Genomic DNA, 21054 nt, shown 5'->3' with positions numbered 1-21054 from the left:
TTATGTTATGATTTTAAATTGGTATGTGACCTAAGAACGATCTTACATTAAAGGTACATAAAGGTGCTGAGGTCTGACTTTGTGGTGCTCTGAAATTAAGTTATTTTAATATTAATATCATGTGATGAAGGACTTTGAAAGAAGTTTGACAGATTTCAGTTCTGAATAAGGTTAACACTACCCGTTTATCAAATGTAATATGTAACATTACTTTAGTAAAATCATTGAAATACTGTAGTTACACTGCTCATTATTATATTTTAAATAAGGGACCTTGTAAAGAGTAATTAATGAGCTAACAGAAAAGCTAGTAACTTGTAACTTGTACATTTAACCTATGAACCAGACAGAAGGGCTATAGCTAGCCATTGGTTTATAATTCTGTGCAGGGGCGTAGAATTTAGTAGGGACGCCAGGGACGTGTCCCTACCAATATCCAGTGACACTGATATATCCCTAGCAATATTTTCGATCAAAACTTTAAATATATTAAATATTGATGTCCCCGTCCCCACCAATTTCAAAATCAAACCTACGCCACTGATTCTGTGTAAGACTAGGCTAGCTATAACGTTACACTGACACAACTTAAGTTAATGCTCTGAATTCGCAGCTAATATCAAATCCATAACTTTTTGATCAAGTTAAAATTTCCAGATCAACCACAAATAATCCCACTACCTTTTAATATCATCCGATAACTAATTCAATGCCGATTTGTTGCTTTTGCCCACTTACCACTTCAAGACCATCTGTAAAACATTGCCAGCTCAACGTGCGAGACGAGTGAGCTGCTTGAACATACACAGCAAAGATTCTAGAGCGCTCTAGATTTGATATACACAGACACTATATTAGGAAAAAGGGGCGGGCTGATGCTGACCGATTTATTACACATCCAGAAGAATACATTTGAGTCGTTTAATAGGCTCTGGTAATTATGGAGCATAATAGGAATAAAGTTGTGACAAAAAAATTATCAGGGAGGAAAAATCTGCGGGGGCACGGGCCACACTTTGAATGGGCATGACGCCACTGGACTGCAGAGCCAATGGGTGGAGGTTCACCCAAACCCTAACTCTATCCATAACCCTATCACTAAACATAACTTCACCCAGTAGCAGTGGCAATCGGGAGAGTCAGGACTTTTCCCGGTGGGCCGGTAGTTTTTCGAGGCTGCGAGGGCTGTTCTGATAGTTATACATAGCAAGTTCTTAATAAGCAACACACTATTTGGCGGCCTGGTGTGCGGTCGCTGCTCGCTGGTCAATGCATTGATCCGCAGGTATTGTTTTAGTTCTTCAATGGTCTAGTGGTAGATCTTTTGCCAAGCGTGTCAGAGGTTACGGGTTCTAATCCGCACTCGTCTGTTTTTTCTCTCTCTCATCAAAACCGAATATGTTCATCATTGGTTACAGTCTATATCAAGCAGGGACACGTTTGTGTGCATTTTATTTTGTGATCTCACCGGAACGAATAGAGAGTCTCCGCAACGGCGATAGATTGAAGAGCGCGTCCGAGTGAAGACTGTGCGCGCGCCACAAGAGAACATGCGACTGATCGCAGCGGCAACGAGTGCTCAGCTTGAGTTCAAAAACAACAGATTTTAGCGCTAGATTTCTTATTTAATAGCGAACTAAATGAATGCTCTGCTAGTTAACTGGAGATGTTTTATTTATTTGTATTAGTTATAGCCTACATCCATGCCTCAATGTTTCAAAAAGTGGTGGGGGACAATATCGATCTTGAGAAAAAGTGGTGGGGAGTGGGGACATGTCCTACCCGCAAATTAAGCCTATGATGACGACGACTTCACTGATCTAAACAAATGGAGATCTGAGGCCACTTTTTGTGTATAAAGGACAACATTTTTATTTTTGTAACTTAATTCAGTATGTGATAATACCATATGATATGCTAAAAGCTTCAGCTATAATTATGACATGTATCATCATCTTGCTTGTAATGTTTCCTTGTATCCCTTTATTAATGTAAGACTCTGGACCTGGAAGGCTACTCTCCGTTCACCTGTGCTTATACCCGTTTAATGTAAACTACAGGCTCCCGTAAGACTGCTATTAACTAACATTAATAACTTCTGTAACAAATGTATTGGTCATTGTTCGTTAATGTTAGTAAATGCATTAAAAGTAGGGAAGGGAATTTTCGGAGAGGCTAGAAATAACAAGCTAGGCCTATATTGAAAGGATTAGATCCGACCCTCAGAGCGTCTCCAGACACTCCTCCTTCAAAACACATGAACACACACAGCAGGGAGCAAACAAAAGCATCACGAGAGACGGTGTTAAACCTTATGTCTCAAAGCACATAACATTATAATAATACTGAACATAACTTAAACAGCACTGACCTGTACCACCTGACTGCTGCAGATTCATATCACCGTTGATAGTGTTGATATAGAAACGCATTTGAGTCACGAACCGCTCCGGGTATAACGTCACAGGTTTCCATCTCTTCCAAATGCTAGTAGTTATGGCGTGAACGCAGCATAAGCTGGTTGTTTTGGTTCAAGAGGAACTGTAAAAGCTTGCTGCTGTTTCGGTTGCGCTGCTCAGTGACTGACGTCTGTCTAACTCTTCATGAAACACGCTGATGACGAGTGATGTCTGTGCAACAGGTGCGCCGAGGTATGGAAATACATCTGTTGACAGAAAGGTAGGACATCATATTGGACTTCCACAGATGATATATATGAATACATCTAGACCACTTAACTTAGTGATTGCTATCAGGATGATTCAGAAAAATTCCCTGCCTTTAACTAACGTTATGTTCTTGTAGTAAAGTGTTACCAGGAATCCTATTAAACTTCTCATTCCAGTGTGATTTCCCTGTTTACATCACCTTCATGAGGCAAGTTGAGGCCAGTTCTTCCAGCCTTGGGGGGAAAGCCTTTTTTCTTTCTTCTTCTTTTTTTTTTGAGTGTTTGTGTCTGGAATTTATAATGCAATAAATATTGAGCTCGTTTAAAATGACGCATCTAATAAAACCAGTCATACAACCATGTTAATGACACATGCACCTTGAATGTCACTTAGAACGAATGAGATTTAATGAAGTGCATTGATACTACTGGTAAAGTATGTAAACCGGGACCTCTAGTGGTCAGTGATGATGTACATTTACATTCCCTCACATCATTCATGATAGATTTAAGATTTCTGGCGTAAAATTTCTAAGTTTAGCGGAATGTTAAATTCTCTTAATAACACTTAATCATTTGCGATAGCCTTTCTCTGCTTTCTGTCTCACATTATCAGTGATCAAGGCTAGAATTATTCACCCAAGCCTACATTTCTACTATCAGTTATCAGTTAATGGGATTGAATCTTCTGTTTGAAATGATCAAAAGTAGCCAGTTCTATTTGTGTTTGTTCTCCAAAGGCTAACATTTATTGTTTTGTCTCCCTGCCAGCAATCGATTAATGTGTGTTTGTCTTTCGACCTCACTTCACTTTTGGGAAAGAATAGCTAAAAACCAAATGTTCCCTGAAATTAAAATAAAATCTAACAAAATATTCTTTCTATAGAATCAAAATAATTTAACGAACAAACAATTAATTCAGTTCCGTTTTTTATTTAGCTGTCTTTTTCATATGGCTAAATGCATTTTTGTGCGTCTATCTTTCATGGGTCTCTAAACAGGAAATTGTGTTAATTAAGAGGTCGTGTTTGTGCAGTGCACGTGATGACCGATAATTACACTGTAATTTGCGGGTCTCTTCTTCCCATGACACGCACATCATCTGAACATATAATATATACGGTGACTGGTCGCTGACTTTGACCTGTCAGGTGAATGACCGCGCGCGTGCGTATGTGTGTAACGGTCCGGGGGTTAAAAGTATCGGACCGCTCTCAAGTTTCGGAGTTGTAAAAGCGCCAGTCGGTGAAGTTTTGAGAAGGGCTTGACCTGGAAATGAAGATGATGTTTGTGAGATTTGCTCTCGGCGTCCACGGAGCGCGAGCGGCCACACGGAGCTCCACGCGCGCTTTGGGACACGGGCACGTGCGCAGCCTCAGCAGTGACACAGGTCTGTTTACATGCATCTCTCTCTCTGTGTGGAGAACAAACAGGTTTAGTGCAAAAACTAAGTGCTCTTTATGAAAAAGGTTTAGGACAGGGAAAATTAAAAGTACCATGACAATACCCTTTTATCAGCGTGAAAATAACATAGGCCTATAATATGCATGCGTACCAGGCTAATGCTACACTAAAGTTTAAACAACTAGTAAAAAAGACTACGATGAGTTTTGTACACGTTAGTACCTCAGAGTAATTCATGGTAAATACATTTAAATACCGTTGTATTAGATTTGATAACATTGCTATTCCATGGTAATTTTTGTAAGGCTGCTTTTGGAAACATTTCATGGTATCCATTGAAATACTTCGACTTAACTTACCATGATAATGAAAATGGTTAAAGTTCATGTTGTATACAGGCCTAAACGAATGTACCACGGTATATAACCATCTGATATCAGTACTTTATATTGTTACAACCCGTACAAAAATATATCGAATTATATTTTTAAAATCAAAGTTTTATCTATAGGATTTGTGCTCTGTTTCACTACTTGCTCTGTCCTCAGGCGATCAGTGATTGGTTAATTGTGTTATTGCGTCCTCACGTGGGTGAGTGCTGACTACATTAGGAGCTCGTGCAAGTCGTTGTCTCACACTTAATAGATTTAGTAGCACAGGTCAAAACTGAAATGGCTTCCTGTATCACACACTAAAACTGAAATCATACACAAACTATAAATGAACATAAAATACTCCCATCTCAAACTTGAAACTCCTTCAACTAATCCACCAAAAAGCACATTATATTTTGCATTGATATCATGGTAATTCCATTGGTTTGCACGTGTTAAATATATTTCAGTTAAATGAAATAAAGATGAACTTTTTAACTAAATGAAAACAAGAAATGTTGCCTGGTAATAAACTGAAATAAGTTTGTTGAAGCACTAAAAATATTAAATAGAAATACAGTAGTCAACATTTGAAGTGGATCAAAACCTTTCATGTATTCAATACCCGTTCTTGTCTTAGGACAACTTTAATTAACTTTTTTTTTTATCCACTTCAAATGTTGACTACTGTAAATACATCTAAATCTTAAAAAGGCCGATTAGACCTGACTAACTGTGGTGACCTCGAACTCCCTCTTCACAGTGCGTGTGATTGGTCCATCTGGAGGCCAATCAGAGTGTTGTATTGAATGCATATTGGCAACATTTGGGCTCAAACTGAGCACATTAATTTCTGTGTGTGTGTGTGTGGAACCACCTTAATTTGATGAAACTTCAAGGAACGACTGTAAGTGATCGCGTGTCTGTCACGTTTGCAGGAACTTTTCTTCATAGAGACTGTTAGTGTTCCTGTAAGAGATGGTCTGGCAAAACACATCATTTGTCTGATGATATCAGATGAAATATCACTCTGTTCCTGCAATGAGTATTCAAAATGCTGCTAAATGACCAATAATGAGAGACAATGACTTAATGTTAATGGAAGAAAGCTTTTAGTTTATAAAGTTTCTTCATTCTCTTTGTTAGGATCCCTCCAAATCTTATTTACTTGAACAACACTTACTTTCAGAAGAACATGTTTTCAAATTTATAAGACAAACAAGTAATACATTATTAAAATTTAATTTTTGCCATTTTTATTATACAAAATTTTGCCGGATCCAGACAAAATTTCTGCCATTTTTATTTATCGTTGCACTTTTTTTTTAAATTCATGTGCACTTGCAAACTTTAATGTTAACCGGCATTCTTTGGTGTCTCACACTTGGGCAGTTGATGGCGCTGTTTGCTTTTTAACAAATTTATCATTAATCTGAAGAAAAAAAAAAGTGCAGTCGCCATGAAAACGGACATGTATTGATATGTTTCTGAACTGCTGTAGATTTGTCGGGCATTAAAGAACGGACTTTGGTCGCTGTGAAACCTGATGGCGTTCAGAGGCGTCTGATCGGTGACGTCATCAAGCGCTTTGAGCAGCGAGGATTCCGATTGGTGGGTCTGAAGATGCTGCAGGTGCGGGATACACACACAAGACGTTCATGAGTGTGTGTGTGTGTGTGTGTGTGTGTGTGTGTGTGTGTGTGTGACGTGTTTGTTCATCATGTGTCTGTATTTTTCAGGCTTCTGACAAGCTTTTAGCTCAGCATTACATCTCGCTGCGGAAGAAACCCTTCTACTCCAGCCTGCTGTACTACATGACCTCTGGCCCTGTAGTCGCCATGGTAGAGTAACGGCCAGTTATGAATATCATACAGCTGTAATACTGTTTCTGCAGGATGCAAATAAGAGTGCAAATCCCTAATGCATTTGACAAAATGTGTCCAACCAGAACATACTGTGTGCAATGCACTTTGATCTCCAATGTGATTAATGAACATCCAAAAGTAAGTTTTACACAATTTATTTGAGGTGTTCTCATTGGCTTGTTTTCAGGTGTGGGAGGGGCATAATGTGGTGAGGTCATCGCGTATGCTGGTGGGAGACACTAACCCTGCTGACGCTTCACCTGGAACTATTAGAGGAGATTTCAGCGTTCACATCAGCAGGTACTTACATACATAAACTCATTATGAATACTAGTGTACTGCACACTATATATTTCTTTTTTTTAATTTTTTTATATTATGTTCAATAATAAACTGTTTTTTTTTGTTTTTTTTTTAAAGAAATAATAAATACAATATTAAAAATAAATAGATATTTAAACAGTAGTATACTATATTGTTGCCACATGAGCAGAAATCAAAAATGTTTGTTTTGGGTTTTAAACTTTTTGCAAAAACTCTTGGTAACATTTAAAAAATAAAAAAATCAAGAAACATATTTTGTAAAATTTTACAATAAGGTTACATTTGTTAACATTACTTAGTTCATGTTAACTAATCTAATTAACAAAGAAAAATACTTCTAAAGCATCTATTAATATTTATTTAAATATTTGCAAACACATTATTAAAGTGCCACTATTATGCGATTTTAAGGTTTGTTTGGGAAGTTTCCTAGAATAGGTTTACATGCATCAAAGGTCAAAAACACTTTAATTTTTTCATAATATACATCGCACATCACCTTATTTTTCAAATAGTCTTAAAATGGTTCGTTCGAAGATTCATGCTGCGTAGGAAAATGCCTACTTCCATTCTATATAGCACGCAAAAAACAGTATGTGAGCCGAGGAGTGTCCAAATTCATAGTATTCATAATAAAAGAGTAAGCGAAAAGTACTCGGATGACCAACTACTTCTGGCGTGATTTTGAAGTGAGCATATGATGGACACTTCACTATCCCATGAGGCCACGGGAGAGGATTTATGAATGGAGGTGAAGCGATGCACCTGACAACGTAGATCACATGAGAATGATCGCATGGTGAATTTAGTACGTCCGGATTAGATTCATACTACACACACACTCATACTATATAGAAGGTACTTTTTCCACGCTCACAGAGTAAGTTTCAAACCAAATGTAGTGCCACTTATACAGTAAGCGATTTCAGATGCAGCATCAAGGCCCCGATATACTCACTGAGTTCTTCTTCGTCAAGTCATCTTCATTTATATAGCGCTTTTAACAATGTAGATTGTTCCAAAGCGGCTTTACAGTGATAATAGGTAAATAATAAATTAAAGTAACAGATGTTTTGTTTTGGCTTTATGACAGCTCTAACGTAAAGTTATTTTCCAGTTAAAGTTAGTTTTGATTGATTCTCTTCCGTCGCAACGATCATTAGTTATTAACCTAGGGGCCGCTAACACAACACCGTTTTAACAGAAAACTCTTAAGTTCACTCTACGCAAACCTGTGAGAACGCTGATAGTGTGCACGCGTATTAAGAGTTCATTCTCTAGGGATGTGCGTTTGAATATATGTGTGCAGGCATGTAGGCCTTCCCTAAAAAGGAAGGAGGACGTTTTTTTGTCCAATAATTAGAATCTCTGCTTTTCCAGAATTTAGTAGTAGGAAGTTACTAGTCATCCAATTTTTTATATCAGTTATGCATTCCGTTAATTTTGTGTATTGGTAAGTTTCGTCAGGGCGTGAGGAAATATAAAGCTGCGTATCATCAGCATAACAGTGAAAACTAATGCCATGCTTCTGTGGGATTACAAATTTAAGAATCTGTGATGTGTGCAATGATATCTCCTAAGGGTAGCATGTACAGAGTAAACAGTAACGGTCCTAGTTACTTTTTTGGTATGTATCCTAATGTCAAAGATGAATTAATGATATTGAGAAGAGGATCTATGACCTCTGGAAGCATCTCTTTCAGTAGCTTAGTCGGTATAGGGTCTAACATACATGTTGTCGATTTAGATGATTTAACGAGTTAAAAAAATTCTTCCTCTCATATAGTAATGAATGAATCAGAATTTTTCCTCAGGGAGACTACAATGCACTTCCTGATGCGATGCTGTAGTAGTTGCATAGTTATAATTTTGTCCCTGATATTATCAATCTTATAAGTGAAGAAGGTCATAAAGTCATTACTGTTGTGCTGCTTGGACACTTCTGGGCTTGAAGCTTTATTTTTCGTTAGTTTATCCACTGTTTCAAATAAATACCTCAGGTTTTGTTTATTGTCTTCTAATAGGGTTGAAAAATAAGCAGATCTAGCAGCTTTTAAGGCCTCTCTGTATGCGATCGAGCTCTCCTTCCATGAAATGCGAAATACCTCTAGTTTTGTTTTCTTCTAGTTGCGCTCCATTTTTCTGGCTGCTCTCTTAAGGGAGTGTGCTCGTTGTACCACAGTGTTGGACTATTTTATTTAATCTATTTTCTTGCTCTGATTGGTCAGATGGCAGAGTCTGTTGTGATTGGCCTACTCTGTTGTGATTGGTCTACTCTGATGATTGGTCAGATGACCCAGTCTGTTGTGATTGGTCTACTCTGCTCTGATTGGTCAGATTGCCCAGTCTGTTGTGATTGGTCTACTCTGTTGATTGATCAGATGACCCAGTCTGTTGTGATAGGTCTACTCTGCTCTGATTGGTCAGATGAACATATCTGAATTTCAGCTCTAGATCTTCCACAGCACATGATACACGGTGAAGCAAACAGTAACGATAATGTCAGTTTTACCGTATCAATTTGAGCGCTAGTCCTCATCCTTTGGAAGTGCAGTAAAGTGGATTTGCTTTCGCAGTGATGAAAACAGCATCTTCTCAACATGTCGACAACACGAACCAAACTCTTCCAGTCTCGGCTTCAACTACAGTGTTTGAAGTAAATGATGTTCACATGCAACCAATGAAGACTGTAGTTCTTCACTGAGACTGGAATTACTACAGTTCAGTATTTATTTATTTTTTAGGAGATAATAACTATTTATAGTGCATTTTGGTCTTTGAAACTTTGTAGAACAGCTGTATTACACTCTACATGGAAGATAATATTTGAAAAAGCATAATAGGGGCACTTTAAAAACAAAAGGTTTTCTGTTAATATTATTTAATGGAGCAGACATTAACTAACAATGAACAGTTGTTTTACTTGAACATAGATGAATAAATAATACTGTAACAAATGTATTACTCATTGTTAGTTAGTGCTATTTAATGCAATAACTAATGGGTTACCAAGAATCTCAGCTGTAATTATGTGTTCAAACCCTAAATGTTTGGCATGTATATGAGTGGCATGGTTGCAATGACTTTCATGACTGTTATATTCCTTCAGAAATGTGGTGCATGCCTCTGATTCTGTGGAAGGAGCGGAGCGGGAGATCTCGCTGTGGTTTGATTGCTCAGAGCTCATCGACTGGGAGGGATGCGATCATAAAAACATTTACCACATTTAAGAGGGGCCGACGACTGTATGCGTTCAATTAACTGGTCCGATCACCCTCAGCTGGGACGATTTCAGGTCAATTTACTCAATAGCACATAAATGCTGATTAAAAGTGCACAAAATGATGTACTGTAATTTTACATTTTTTGCATAGAAATAAATTGAAATGTTATATATTATTAAAAAAAAATTTAAAGTAAAAAAAAAAAACCTTTTGGAGAAAATATTTACAAAAGGTGGCCTTGAATATTTTGAAAAGAACTTATTTTCGCTTTGATGCACAAGCACTAGTCAAAAAAGACCAAGTTTTAATGGTTCATAATTGTTTCTAAAAAGCTATTTTTGTTACATTTTTAATTGGTTACATTCTTTAACAAGTGACCACACACACAGTGTTTTAACTAACTTCTGTAAACAATATACTTTAATGTTTTTTCAATTTAAAAATAAATAAATGACTACTTGCCTTTTAGCAGATGTTTGTGATCCGAACACAATCCTTTGGGGGAAATTCATTAAATAATTATTTATAGACTGTTAATTTAACATGAAGAAGGTACATTAAATAAAAACTCAATGTAACTTAAAAATGGTTTGTTTGTGAATATATTTACATATTATATCAGAGCATGATCAATGTTACTAAACCAGCGATTCTCAACATAGAAACAGACACTAATGAGACTTCTATGTATATTATTTCTATGTTGGAACAAGTTGACTGTGCATCTGCAATAGACATTAGCAGATGATTTACACAGCATTTAGTTGTGATAATTTAGGATATGGTATTGCATATTAAATTATACATTAAAACACAAACCAGCACATTCTCACCTCTGAAGGTTATCCCATTTCATCTGGAATTTATAGTTTGGTGGGTTTTACAGCCATAGGCCACACAATGCTGAGACATTTTCAATAAAGTGTCATTGATTTGTAATGAGCAGCTTCAAAAAGATGGCGGACATGTCTAAAGCGGTCGGATGTGGCATCTACAGTATGTGTACATTTCTGCAGTTCTCAAACTTTTTGACTCCCCATCTTTTGGCCACATATTGTCCAACAACAGACGAAGACCGCTTGACTTTTCCAGTTGTTTGTGATATTCTCAATAAGGATTGAAGAATTTTTCCCTTCAATTTCTATCCAATCAACATTTTAGAGCATGGAATGACTAGAAAATTATCTAAATGTATAAAAACATATGGAGTTATAAAATACTTTTAATTTACTTGACATTTACAGGTCTAGAAATCACACTTAAAATGAGGTCACTTCCTATTTTACAAGACCGTGGGAACCCTGGTTCTTCAAAGAAAATGAAAAAAAAACAGTAGTTATTTTTAGCTTATTTTACTGCTTGTTTTGTCTTATTTTAAATCATCTTGAGGAAGTTCGCTGAGGCTAAACTGGATCTGAAGAGGAAAATAACCATACGAGTCGTCTTTACAGTCAAGAACATCCTTTTATTCAATCAGTTAAAGGTGCTGCTCTTTCTTGTTTTTCTTATTATGGAAAAGAAATTGTAATCAACACATGCATTTCACCATGAGCTCTGGAAGGCGTGTGGGACTGAGACGGGCGCCGCTCGAGGAGTTCAAACCAGGACCGAAGCCGCCGAGGGCTCGTGCTACTCTAAACGCATGCCAATGCCCCGCTCAACAAAAGAGTACAAAAGTAAATACCAAAGAAAGAAAGAAAATGGACGGTCAGTACCAGGGAGGGACGATGAGAGCGCCAAACACGTGTCCGTCGCTATGGCTTTCACTTATTACAGTTATTAATAAATCGCAGCCAACGCGGACGCCGGCTTCACGGACTCGGGAAAGTGAAACAATTGCATATTTTGTTTGTGGGAGGAAGCAAGTCGTCTTTAAGCCCACATCGGCTTTTGCTGGTGAGTTTTCAAGTTAATTTTAGTCTTTTTTGTGGCGTGCGTCACTTTGGTCTAAAGGGTTTGGCTCGTAACGCTGGGCTTCGAAACTGTGTCGCTTTCCCTGGGCTGAAACCACTCCGTTTTTAAGGTGCTTTGTCTTGACAGGAATTTTATTATTTTTTTAAATTAAATATCTGGTCACGTACAACCATTCAAAAGGTGCATCATCAATACAGATTCTCAATGCAATATCAATACAAACAGATCATAGCAAATCAAATGAATTTGGTAACAAAAAAAGAAATAAATAGATCAAAAACTCTCCTAGTCTACCCCAGCGGTCGGTCCTCTGTCGTTCCCGCAGCCGAAACGCCCATCTGTCCGTGGGACGGCCCACCAGAGCTCACCGGCGTAACTTGTTCACGTACATTAACTGTTCAATGGAGAAGCTGAAGAGATCGGTATGAATACAACGTGAAGCGTACAGACAAGAATAACATGTGAGCTAACTGCATTCTGCTCAGACAACATTTTTTTCTTACTCTTTTTTTTTATTATTTTAAAACCCCTCCGTTCAGAGAAAAGGGGCACGGGGAAGGGCGATGATTTTGCAACTATAGACTACTCCAGTGTCCAAAAGAGGCAGAAGACAAGATTACAGAGGAAGGAAAAGCAAGACAGAAAGATTTTTTTTTGGTCTTTTTTTTGTCATTTTTTACAGTTTTCTTAATTATTCAACAATAAAAAGAGGAACTAAGTCACACCGATTTCCTTTAGTACTATATATACTGCTTTGAAGAAGTCGCGGAAGGAGAAATACAGAAGTTTGAAGGAGGGGACTTTTTTTGTTTGTTTTTTTAAATGTTTTTTTTTTCTTTTCTTTTTTTAGATGGGCACTCAGGATTACAAGATGGTGTCTGTGAACAAAAGGCACTTTTTAGGGACAACCTTTATGATGCTCTGAGTCTAACACTAGATCACAAAACAAATATTTAGAGTCATTTACACGGAGGGCCAGGAGAGGGCGCTGTGAGTTCGGTGGGGGAGGGGTTCAGTTTCAACTCTCTCGTTCTGATTGGTCGCCGACGTTGTTTGGGGGTCTGTTTGGGTGAAGCTTATTAAGAAATATAGATTTTTTTTCACTCCCAAATCAAAATAAATGATATTGTGCATAAAGTATAAAAATTAAGCCTATTTTTTAGGACCATTAAGATGTTTTTGCACTGACTATTTTTGACAAAAAATCTTTTTATTCTTTTGATTTTGGAGTGAAATATGAAGATTCACCAGTTTATCAAAATATAAAAAATAACAAATTCACATCACGTTTCTTCATAGTTTCTAGCTTATGACGGGCATTTTAGTTTATTCCAGCTGCGTTGAAGCCTCTCCCATAAACAGGGAAGATCTTGTCATAACTTTCAAACGAATTCGACATACAAAAAGCCAGCAAATTTCCGGCGGGAAGTTGGTTAAGGACTACGGCGGTTCGGGCGACCTAAAGTATGGAAGTCCTAGAAAACTGGAATGCATAGCGTGAAGACAAAAATACCGCATTTTAGCTTGGTAAAAACCTCGTAGGACATCGACATTCCTCGATCCCTTCGGAGAAAAGGTTGGAGGAAAAATGCCTTTTGTCACAACCTTGACCACAATGAACCCCCTCCCCCACTTTAGTAAATATAAAAAGGAAAAAGAGTAATGTACGTGTTCCCCCCCCTAAAATTTGTCTTGATAACACTTATTTTTTTGTCTTCTTATGTATAATAGAGATTGATCGTACTTTGATCCATAAAAAGCACCTGTTTTATTTAGTGATATATTCTGACGTGTCGCAAATAAAAACAGCTGCTTCAGCCCTCCTAAGTTTTGAGAACAAATCATTACAAATGAACAATAAAAAAAAGCAGAAAAAAAGGAAAGATTACAAAACAAATTCCCAAAACTTACAAAGACCGTTTTTTTTTCTCTCTCAATCGCTCTCTCTCTCTCTCTCTCACCGCCCTGTAGTTTAGAGTCCCGGACAGCGTGGACTTTACTATAATAGAAGGATTTTCACCTCTACGCTTTCCTGTACACCCTAACAATGAGACAAACACAGTTTCTACCCAAGGCATTGCACATGGCTCAATCAACACACTTTATTTTGCAATAACAAATACTTCCTGTCCAAAACACAAAAGAAATCAAAAGCCGTGCATTTTTTTCTCTCTCTCTCTCTCCCTACGCTATCAATAACGTTTTCCACGGAAATCTGATTTCCGCCAGTTTATTTTTTCGCTCTAATTTATTAAGTGCAGAACTGGGTTTCGGGACTGGAACTTCTGATTTCTGATATATGATAACTCATGATCATGCCATACTTCAAAAAATAACTAGACTGCCACTTGAGCTTATTAGGCAAATAAGAAAAAAAAAATGTATATATAAATATATATGGATATATCCTGTATATATAAAGATGTTTGTAACTAGTGAGCTGACGCTTGTTATTTTTTTTTTCTTCTCATAAAAATTTCACGCTCCTCTATAGCTTATATGCAAGAAAATAACCTGAATTCATGTTTTAACAAATTGCATAATGGGAATACAGAGGCACTTCCTTTGATTAGAAAAGAAAAGACCATTGCCATCACGATTCTCATGTTAGTTTTCTAGCAAAGCGATGACACGGCCGCCGTCCGGCAACAATGCTTCCCTGCAGTGAGATACATGGTCAGGCAGTCCAGTTATTTAGTGAGGTTGTCCATTACAGCTGCGTTGAAAGCAAAACGTGTTTTATCAGCGGATGAAGCTACTGTAATTCACCCTAAAGGCTTCCCTTTGTAGTATGCGCATACTTTTATGACGGCCATGCCGAAACGTTACCCTAATGTTGCTGTTGAAGTGAATGGTGACGGCTAATAAAAGCGCCCCCCGAGCGGCCCACCTCCCTCTGAGCACGGCTATGATATGTCACACATTCTTTTGCTCCGCAGCGAGGTCGCGTGTTCTTGGAACAAGGACTTCTGGGAGTGTAAACAGGTACGTAAACAAAACAAAGAAGTGGGCGTGTCTCTAGGGCCGTCTTTATTAGTGCTAATGAACTGGGGACTTTTATTATGCCTTGCTTGACTAGAATTTAGTTTTAAGTCTCCTACTTCTAATTAAGAGCTTTATGTTTTTAAACAAACAATTTAAAACTTGTATTTCAGGCATATGGCTTTAATTAAAAAATTGAGTTTGAAGTAAAAAGAATGCAATGATTATCGCAGATTTTTTTTTTTTAAACAAAAGGATTTTAAAATTGTAGCTCGGTCACATGACTGTAAAGGTGCGGACGACTGGGACTGGAATGACTGGAAATTTCGCAGACGAAATACCATCATTTAAATGGGAATCTACGCAATGAATAATGGGGGCAAAAAATATCCCCATGGAGATTTTACTTAAAAATTTTAACAATGAATTTAAAACTTTTATTTCATACATATGGCTTTAATAAAAAAAATGGAAAAAAAAGAATCCAATGATTATCTCTGACTTTTTGAAATTCTAGCTTGGTCACATGGCTGTAAAATAACGTTCACCAGGGTTGCCAAGTTTGTGGGAATTGGGTTTGACAAAGCATAAATATAATTTAAGCTTGTATTGAAATATTTGATATTCTACCAAATGAGAAAACTGTGCTAGATTTTTTAAGTTTTGTGAAGGAGAACTACTGGTAGGGAGCCTTTGAGCTGTTTATTATCAATACGATATAATGCTTCTCAACAGTGACTGTGAAATGTGTATTTTACGTATAGGGGTGATATATTGGCCATTGGGCTAGTCTAGTTTTGGGCTGGTTCTGATTGGCCATTGGGCTAGTCTAGTTTTGGGCTGGTTCTGATTGGCCTTTGGGCTAGTTTGGGCTGGTTCTGATTGGCCATTGGGCTAGTTTTGGGCCGGTTCTGATTGGCCATTGGGCTAGTCTTGGGCTGGTTCTGATTGGCCATTGGGCTAGTCTTGGGCTGGTTCTGATTGGCCATTGGGCTAGTTTGGGCTGGTTCTGATTGGCCTTTGGGCTAGTTTGGGCTGGTTCTGATTGGCCATTGGGCTAGTTTTGGGCCGGTTCTGATTGGCCATTGGGCTAGTCTTGGGCTGGTTCTGATTGGCCATTGGGCTAGTTTTGTCACGAAGACCTGGCAACCCTGGCGGTCACTTTTACAGTTGCTCGGTGTAATTTCAAGGACGAAAAATTCCATTATTTATAAGGAATCCACGCAATTTCACATTAAGGGCAAATAAAATATCTAAAATCAGAGTTCATGTTTAACAAACAATTTAAAATGTATATTTCAGATATGTGGCTTTAATAATAAAAAAAGGACTTGAGTTTAAAATAATAAAAGAATGCAATGATTATCTAGGACAGATTTCGCATTAAGTTCAAGATGGTTACACAAATCCGCTGCGTTGACCAGCAAATTCTGTACTTAGTCAATAGTGCAGACCTTTTTCGGCCACGAAATTTTGCCCAAGTGACAGCGCCTAAAGTGTGTGTGTGTGTGTTGGTTGGCATTTTTCGTCCTATAGGAGTACTACCTAAAATCTGGTGCTGGCTAGTTGGCACTACGGGCCTGAATTGGACGTTTGCTTCATTAAAACGCTTCTGTTTGAGGCCTGAAAACGAGGACTTCCTCTGAGATGCGTCTCTGGGTAGCTGTAGTGTGAGGGGGTTGTTTTCTCCGCGATAAAATGTGCAAATAATGTCCGCCGTCGATCCCATTTTCAATAGTGCACGTCAAACTAGTGTTCTTCGCATATTTGTAGTGCAATACTTCTGCTGTTCATAATCAGTTTAGTAATTGACCGAAACAGGAAAAAAAGACGTTTCCACCGCATGCTATTTAGCTACAAATGCTGCGAACCGTCTTATGATGTGAAATGACTTTTAGCGTCGCCTGTATGCTGAACGTCAGCATGTTTAGAAAACCAAAAAACTGAAGTTTAATTAGTAAAGATCTTCGATTTAGTTGTGTCTGAATCCTCACCACTGAAACTGTTGATAATCCCAGCCATTTTACACTACATCCTTGTTTCTGTCTCAGTTCATCAGGTTCTTCCTCGACGTTGCCGTTGTTTTTCTGACGGTTGTTGCGAGATGCTGTAGGTGTGTGTCAGTCCGTCACCTCCTGCTGTGATCTGAACGTCTGTAACGGAGGCGGAGGAGCGGGCTTGAAGGACGTCTGACGGTTGGCAAATACAGGGTCGAACGTTTCCCAATCATATTCTGCTCACGTTTCTTAGGGTGCATTTCAGGTCGGAGGGGATTTGCAAACAGGATTTTTTTTTTTCATAAAACTTCCAAATTGTGTCGACAGGTTGCAGGCAGGACCTCATCAAAGGAACCATGACTGTAAAAACACACACAAAAAGCAATGTTAGTGTCCAATCTGAAAATACACCAGCTCAGTGAGAATATAATATTATTATAAAATAACTTGTGCATGAAAAAAATTCTTCTTTTCGATCCAATAACCAGTACTATCAAGGCCAATGTTGCTCATATAGATTCTATATGATAAAAATGGTTTAACTCATTTTAACCATTATAGGTTACATTATACATCTACTAATGAGTATTTAATTTTATAAACATTATATTTGAAAGCCTTAAATTAAATTAACATTTTAAAATAAACATAACATGGGACTAAACTAACATTTCTCACATATCCGTTTTTGTTTATCAGTCATTAACAACAATTACAGAACAGATGTTTATTTTGTTTCAGATAACCATAATAAACATCACATAAACCTATTATAATTCCATAATTTTCTTTCTAATAAATGTAATAAAACAAATACATGTTAAACTTAAGATATTAAACGTTTTAAATGCATTTTATTGCCACATATACCATACATATTATAACCTATTGTAATAATTTAAACAAATAACAAATAAATTTTACATTTATTAAATGTATTTTTTTTTTTTTTTTAACTATTAAAATATGATAAATATTTAATCAACATTGACGTTTGAATTTGAAAGTATGGAAACATACAGATCGATCCGCCCATGAATATTGATGCGTTCAAGTCCTCCTGGGAAGTTCGTATTTACGAGTTGGGAAGTCGTGCTTACGACGTCAGGTGTGTATGAGTCACTTTGGTCGGATCAAGATGGGGGTGTACTTTCTCTTAATTAACTACACAAAAATACAGCAATGTCTACTTTTATAAAACAAAGAATGTGCATTAGGTTTTTATATTTTGTACATACAATTATCTTATTTTGTTTTAAATAAAAAAGCCACTTCGAAATACCTATAAATATTGTGGTATTTCACCACATTTCTCACTGAAACGCCCTCAACTGCTTCCAACTCATATTTGCGACTTTGTTCATATGCTTTCAACTCGTAAATACAATCTTTCCGAAATTACTTGATCCAGCACCATAAATCCTGGAGTGTGTGAAGACTGCGTTTACTGAGCACACCACTAGAGGTCAGGCTTGACCCTCACAGAGCGTTCAGTCTGACCTGCTCACCACATGGGCCTTTACGCCACAGTCTGACCTCAACTAAACCAGCAAACCTCCCTTCAGAGAATGTCATGTCAAGAGAGCTCTGACGCATCTCTACATACCAACACACTGACTTTATTAACATCAACAGACAGTCTGTTAATGCATCTCAGGAGTTCAGCTCATAAAGTTCAAATATCACACTGATAACGCCAATGGACAGACATTCTTACAAAGAGAAATATTAAGACAAAGTTTATAGTGCGTTCTCGTTATCTTGGAATTACTGTTTCCCAGTAAAAATACTTTACGACTTGTCAAACTTTTAATTTTAATTAGGAAACTCATTTAACCTTTATAGTGTTTTTTTTTTTAAATAAAATAAAAATGGCAGCAGAATAAAATTTGTTACATTAAACATACACATTTTACTGTAAGTAGAGGAAGGACAGTCCTTTATTACTGTGATTAATATTTTTATGAAGGTTTATGTCCTTAATATTCAATTTATAATATACAAGTAAATAATTAATATTAATGAACATTATTTATAAAAAATATATACAATTCTAAATGTCATATATTTCAAAATAAAAAATATATAATACACAAATATGTGCTGAATTAAATACTAATTTATATACATGTACGTCTGTATGTATGTATATATATTTTTTCTATTTTCTAAATGTACTGCTCGTATCAGTTTGATTTCTGAAGGATCATGTGACACTGAAGACTGGAGTAATGATGCTGAAAATTCAGCTTTGATCACAGGAATAAATTACATTTTACTATATATTACAATAGAAAAAACAAGAAATAACTTGAATTATTCCAAACTTTTGAGTATAACACACACATATATAAATATATATATATATATATATATGTGTGTGAGATATAAATTATATTCTTAATATAAACTGTGCCCAAATAACATTCAATATATCTAAAATATATTTATGATAATTAGGTATAATATATTATATATAGTGCTGTCAAATCCATTAATCACGATTAATCACATCTAACATAAAAGTTTGTTTACATAATGTGTGTATATATATATATATATATATATATATATATATATATATATTATTACATTTAGATATATTGCATACTGTACATGTCTGTGTATGTGTCTGTATATATATACACACACACACACATATATACTGTATATATCTGTATATGTACAGACACAGACAGACATATATGATATATATATATTTTTAGTAATATATGCAGACACATTATGAAAAAAAAACTTGTGTTAGATGCGATTGATCTATTTGACAGCACTAATTATATTATTTATAAATAAAATAATATACAAATATATATTTAATATATAAATATATTTAAACTAATATATAAAATTATTGTTTTAAATAAAATAAATATTATAATAGCGCTAATATAATACTGTTCTCCAATCCGCTCAAGAGCTCTTGTTCGGATATTTCCTGAAACACCCTTGCGTTGACTAGTCAGAAAGCGCTGGAGCGTTTATCACGTGACAGTGACGCAGCGCTCGGCTCCATCAGTGTGAAGAGAGGTGGAGGAGGAGAGGTGGAGAAGGAGAGGTGGAGAAGAAGAGGTGGAGAAGGAGAGATGGAGAAGGAGAGATGGAGAAGGAGAGATGGAGAAGAAGAGGTGGAGAAGGATAGATGGAGAAGGAGAGATGGAGAAGAAGAGGTGGAGAAGAAGAGGTGGAGAAGGAGAGGTGGAGAAGGAGAGATGGAGAAGGAGAGATGGAGAAGGAGAGATGGAGGAGGAGAGGTGGAGAAGGAGAGGTGGAGAAGAAGAGATGGAGAAGGAGAGATGGAGAAGGAGAGGTGGAGAAGGAGAGATGGAGAAGGAGAGATGCTGCTCCGGATTACAGCGAGAGCTCGGATCAGCATTACAATGAGAGAGAGAGAGAGAGAGAGAGAGAGAGAGAGAGAGAGAGAGAGAGAGAGAGAGAGAGAGAGAGAGAGAGAGAGAGAGAGAGAGAGAGAGAGAGAGAGAGAGAGAGAGAGAGAGGGATTGTTTCTCCTGATTGGCTTTAACAAAACTCTCTAGAAGTCAAATCCTGGAAACACTTTGGCTGAGAGGGTCTGGGAGGAGGGGCGCGGGTAACTTTTGTTCTGGGTGACTCTTGCAGGTCACACAAACACCCCCGGCACGTCCCGTCTATTTCTCCCCGCGCCGCTCGCCCCGGGCTACAGCCCAACAGCCACTCGGGCCAAGTAACTCTTCCCCTCTAAGCTGTACTCCTCCCTCTCGCAATCCCATCTTCCCCCTGTAATCCTTGGCAGTGACCAGCTCTACCCCCCCCCCCCACCACACACACACACACACACCTCTCAAGTTCAACTGCCTGTGACATCATGTCTCGTTGCTGCGGGCAACCAGACAGTTGGGACGTGACTTTTCAGTTTAGGGGCCGTGCTTAAACTTTGCCTCTCTTTCCTCCGGGCCTGTCTCACTTTTCTGCAGTTCTTTCCTTGTTCCTTTGGATGGGAACGGAGAGAACTTCCCCATACGGAGATGTATGGACATACAGTGGGCCCAAAAGTATTCAAACATTTAAAAGGTCTGTTTCTGTGCGTCTGAAACGCTGCAGGATCTTTTCTCTTCAATCACGTCACTTTTCTTAATCAGAGTCTTTTTACAAAACTAGAGTTGTGGTGATTTTTCTTGGATTTATAAAGTCGGTTCACTCTGGTGAAGATAATCACATCGACTATGAACATAATACACTGACATTAAGCTTATATCACCTAAAACAAAAACTCTTGTTCTTTTGATTTACCATTGAAAACCTCAC

The 21054-nt window shown here is 37.4% G+C and overlaps 2 protein-coding genes across 2 annotated transcripts in view; one reads left to right on the top strand and one right to left on the bottom strand.

Annotated features, from left to right (window-relative positions):
- Positions 1-3833: 3833 nt before the first annotated feature.
- LOC130095072 (nucleoside diphosphate kinase A-like) lies at positions 3834-10289 on the top strand. The gene is made up of 5 exons (XM_056261735.1): positions 3834-4058; positions 5948-6078; positions 6186-6287; positions 6499-6611; positions 9745-10289. The coding sequence occupies exons 1-5, from the start codon at positions 3944-3946 to the stop codon at positions 9863-9865; spliced, it is 582 nt and encodes a 193-aa protein (XP_056117710.1). The 5' UTR covers positions 3834-3943; the 3' UTR covers positions 9866-10289.
- A 6415-nt stretch (positions 10290-16704) lies between these two features.
- Positions 16705-21054, bottom strand: part of LOC130095102 (nuclear factor 1 X-type-like) — a gene marked incomplete at its 5' end in the record, with an annotated part of 28976 nt that continues 24626 nt past the window's right edge. The window contains one exon of the mRNA XM_056261758.1: positions 16705-17112. Coding sequence (XP_056117733.1) covers positions 17098-17112 — 15 coding nt within the window. The remainder of the gene's footprint in view (positions 17113-21054) is intronic.

Source organism: Rhinichthys klamathensis, unplaced genomic scaffold (genome assembly GCF_029890125.1).
Source record: "Rhinichthys klamathensis goyatoka isolate OS25496 unplaced genomic scaffold, OSU_Roscu_1.1 h1tg000185l_1, whole genome shotgun sequence".
In the NCBI taxonomy this organism is placed as follows: Eukaryota; Metazoa; Chordata; class Actinopteri; order Cypriniformes; family Leuciscidae; genus Rhinichthys; species Rhinichthys klamathensis.
This window is presented reverse-complemented; position numbering and strand designations above follow the sequence as displayed.

Coding starts and splice junctions, on each gene's coding strand:
- LOC130095072 (XM_056261735.1), top strand. CDS start 3,944: ATGAAGATGATGTTTGTGAGATTTGCTCTCGGCGTCCACGGAGCGCGA. Junction 4,059..5,947: donor CAGCCTCAGCAGTGACACAG/GTCTGTTTACAT, acceptor GAACTGCTGTAG/ATTTGTCGGGCATTAAAGAA. Junction 6,612..9,744: donor TTCAGCGTTCACATCAGCAG/GTACTTACATAC, acceptor ATATTCCTTCAG/AAATGTGGTGCATGCCTCTG.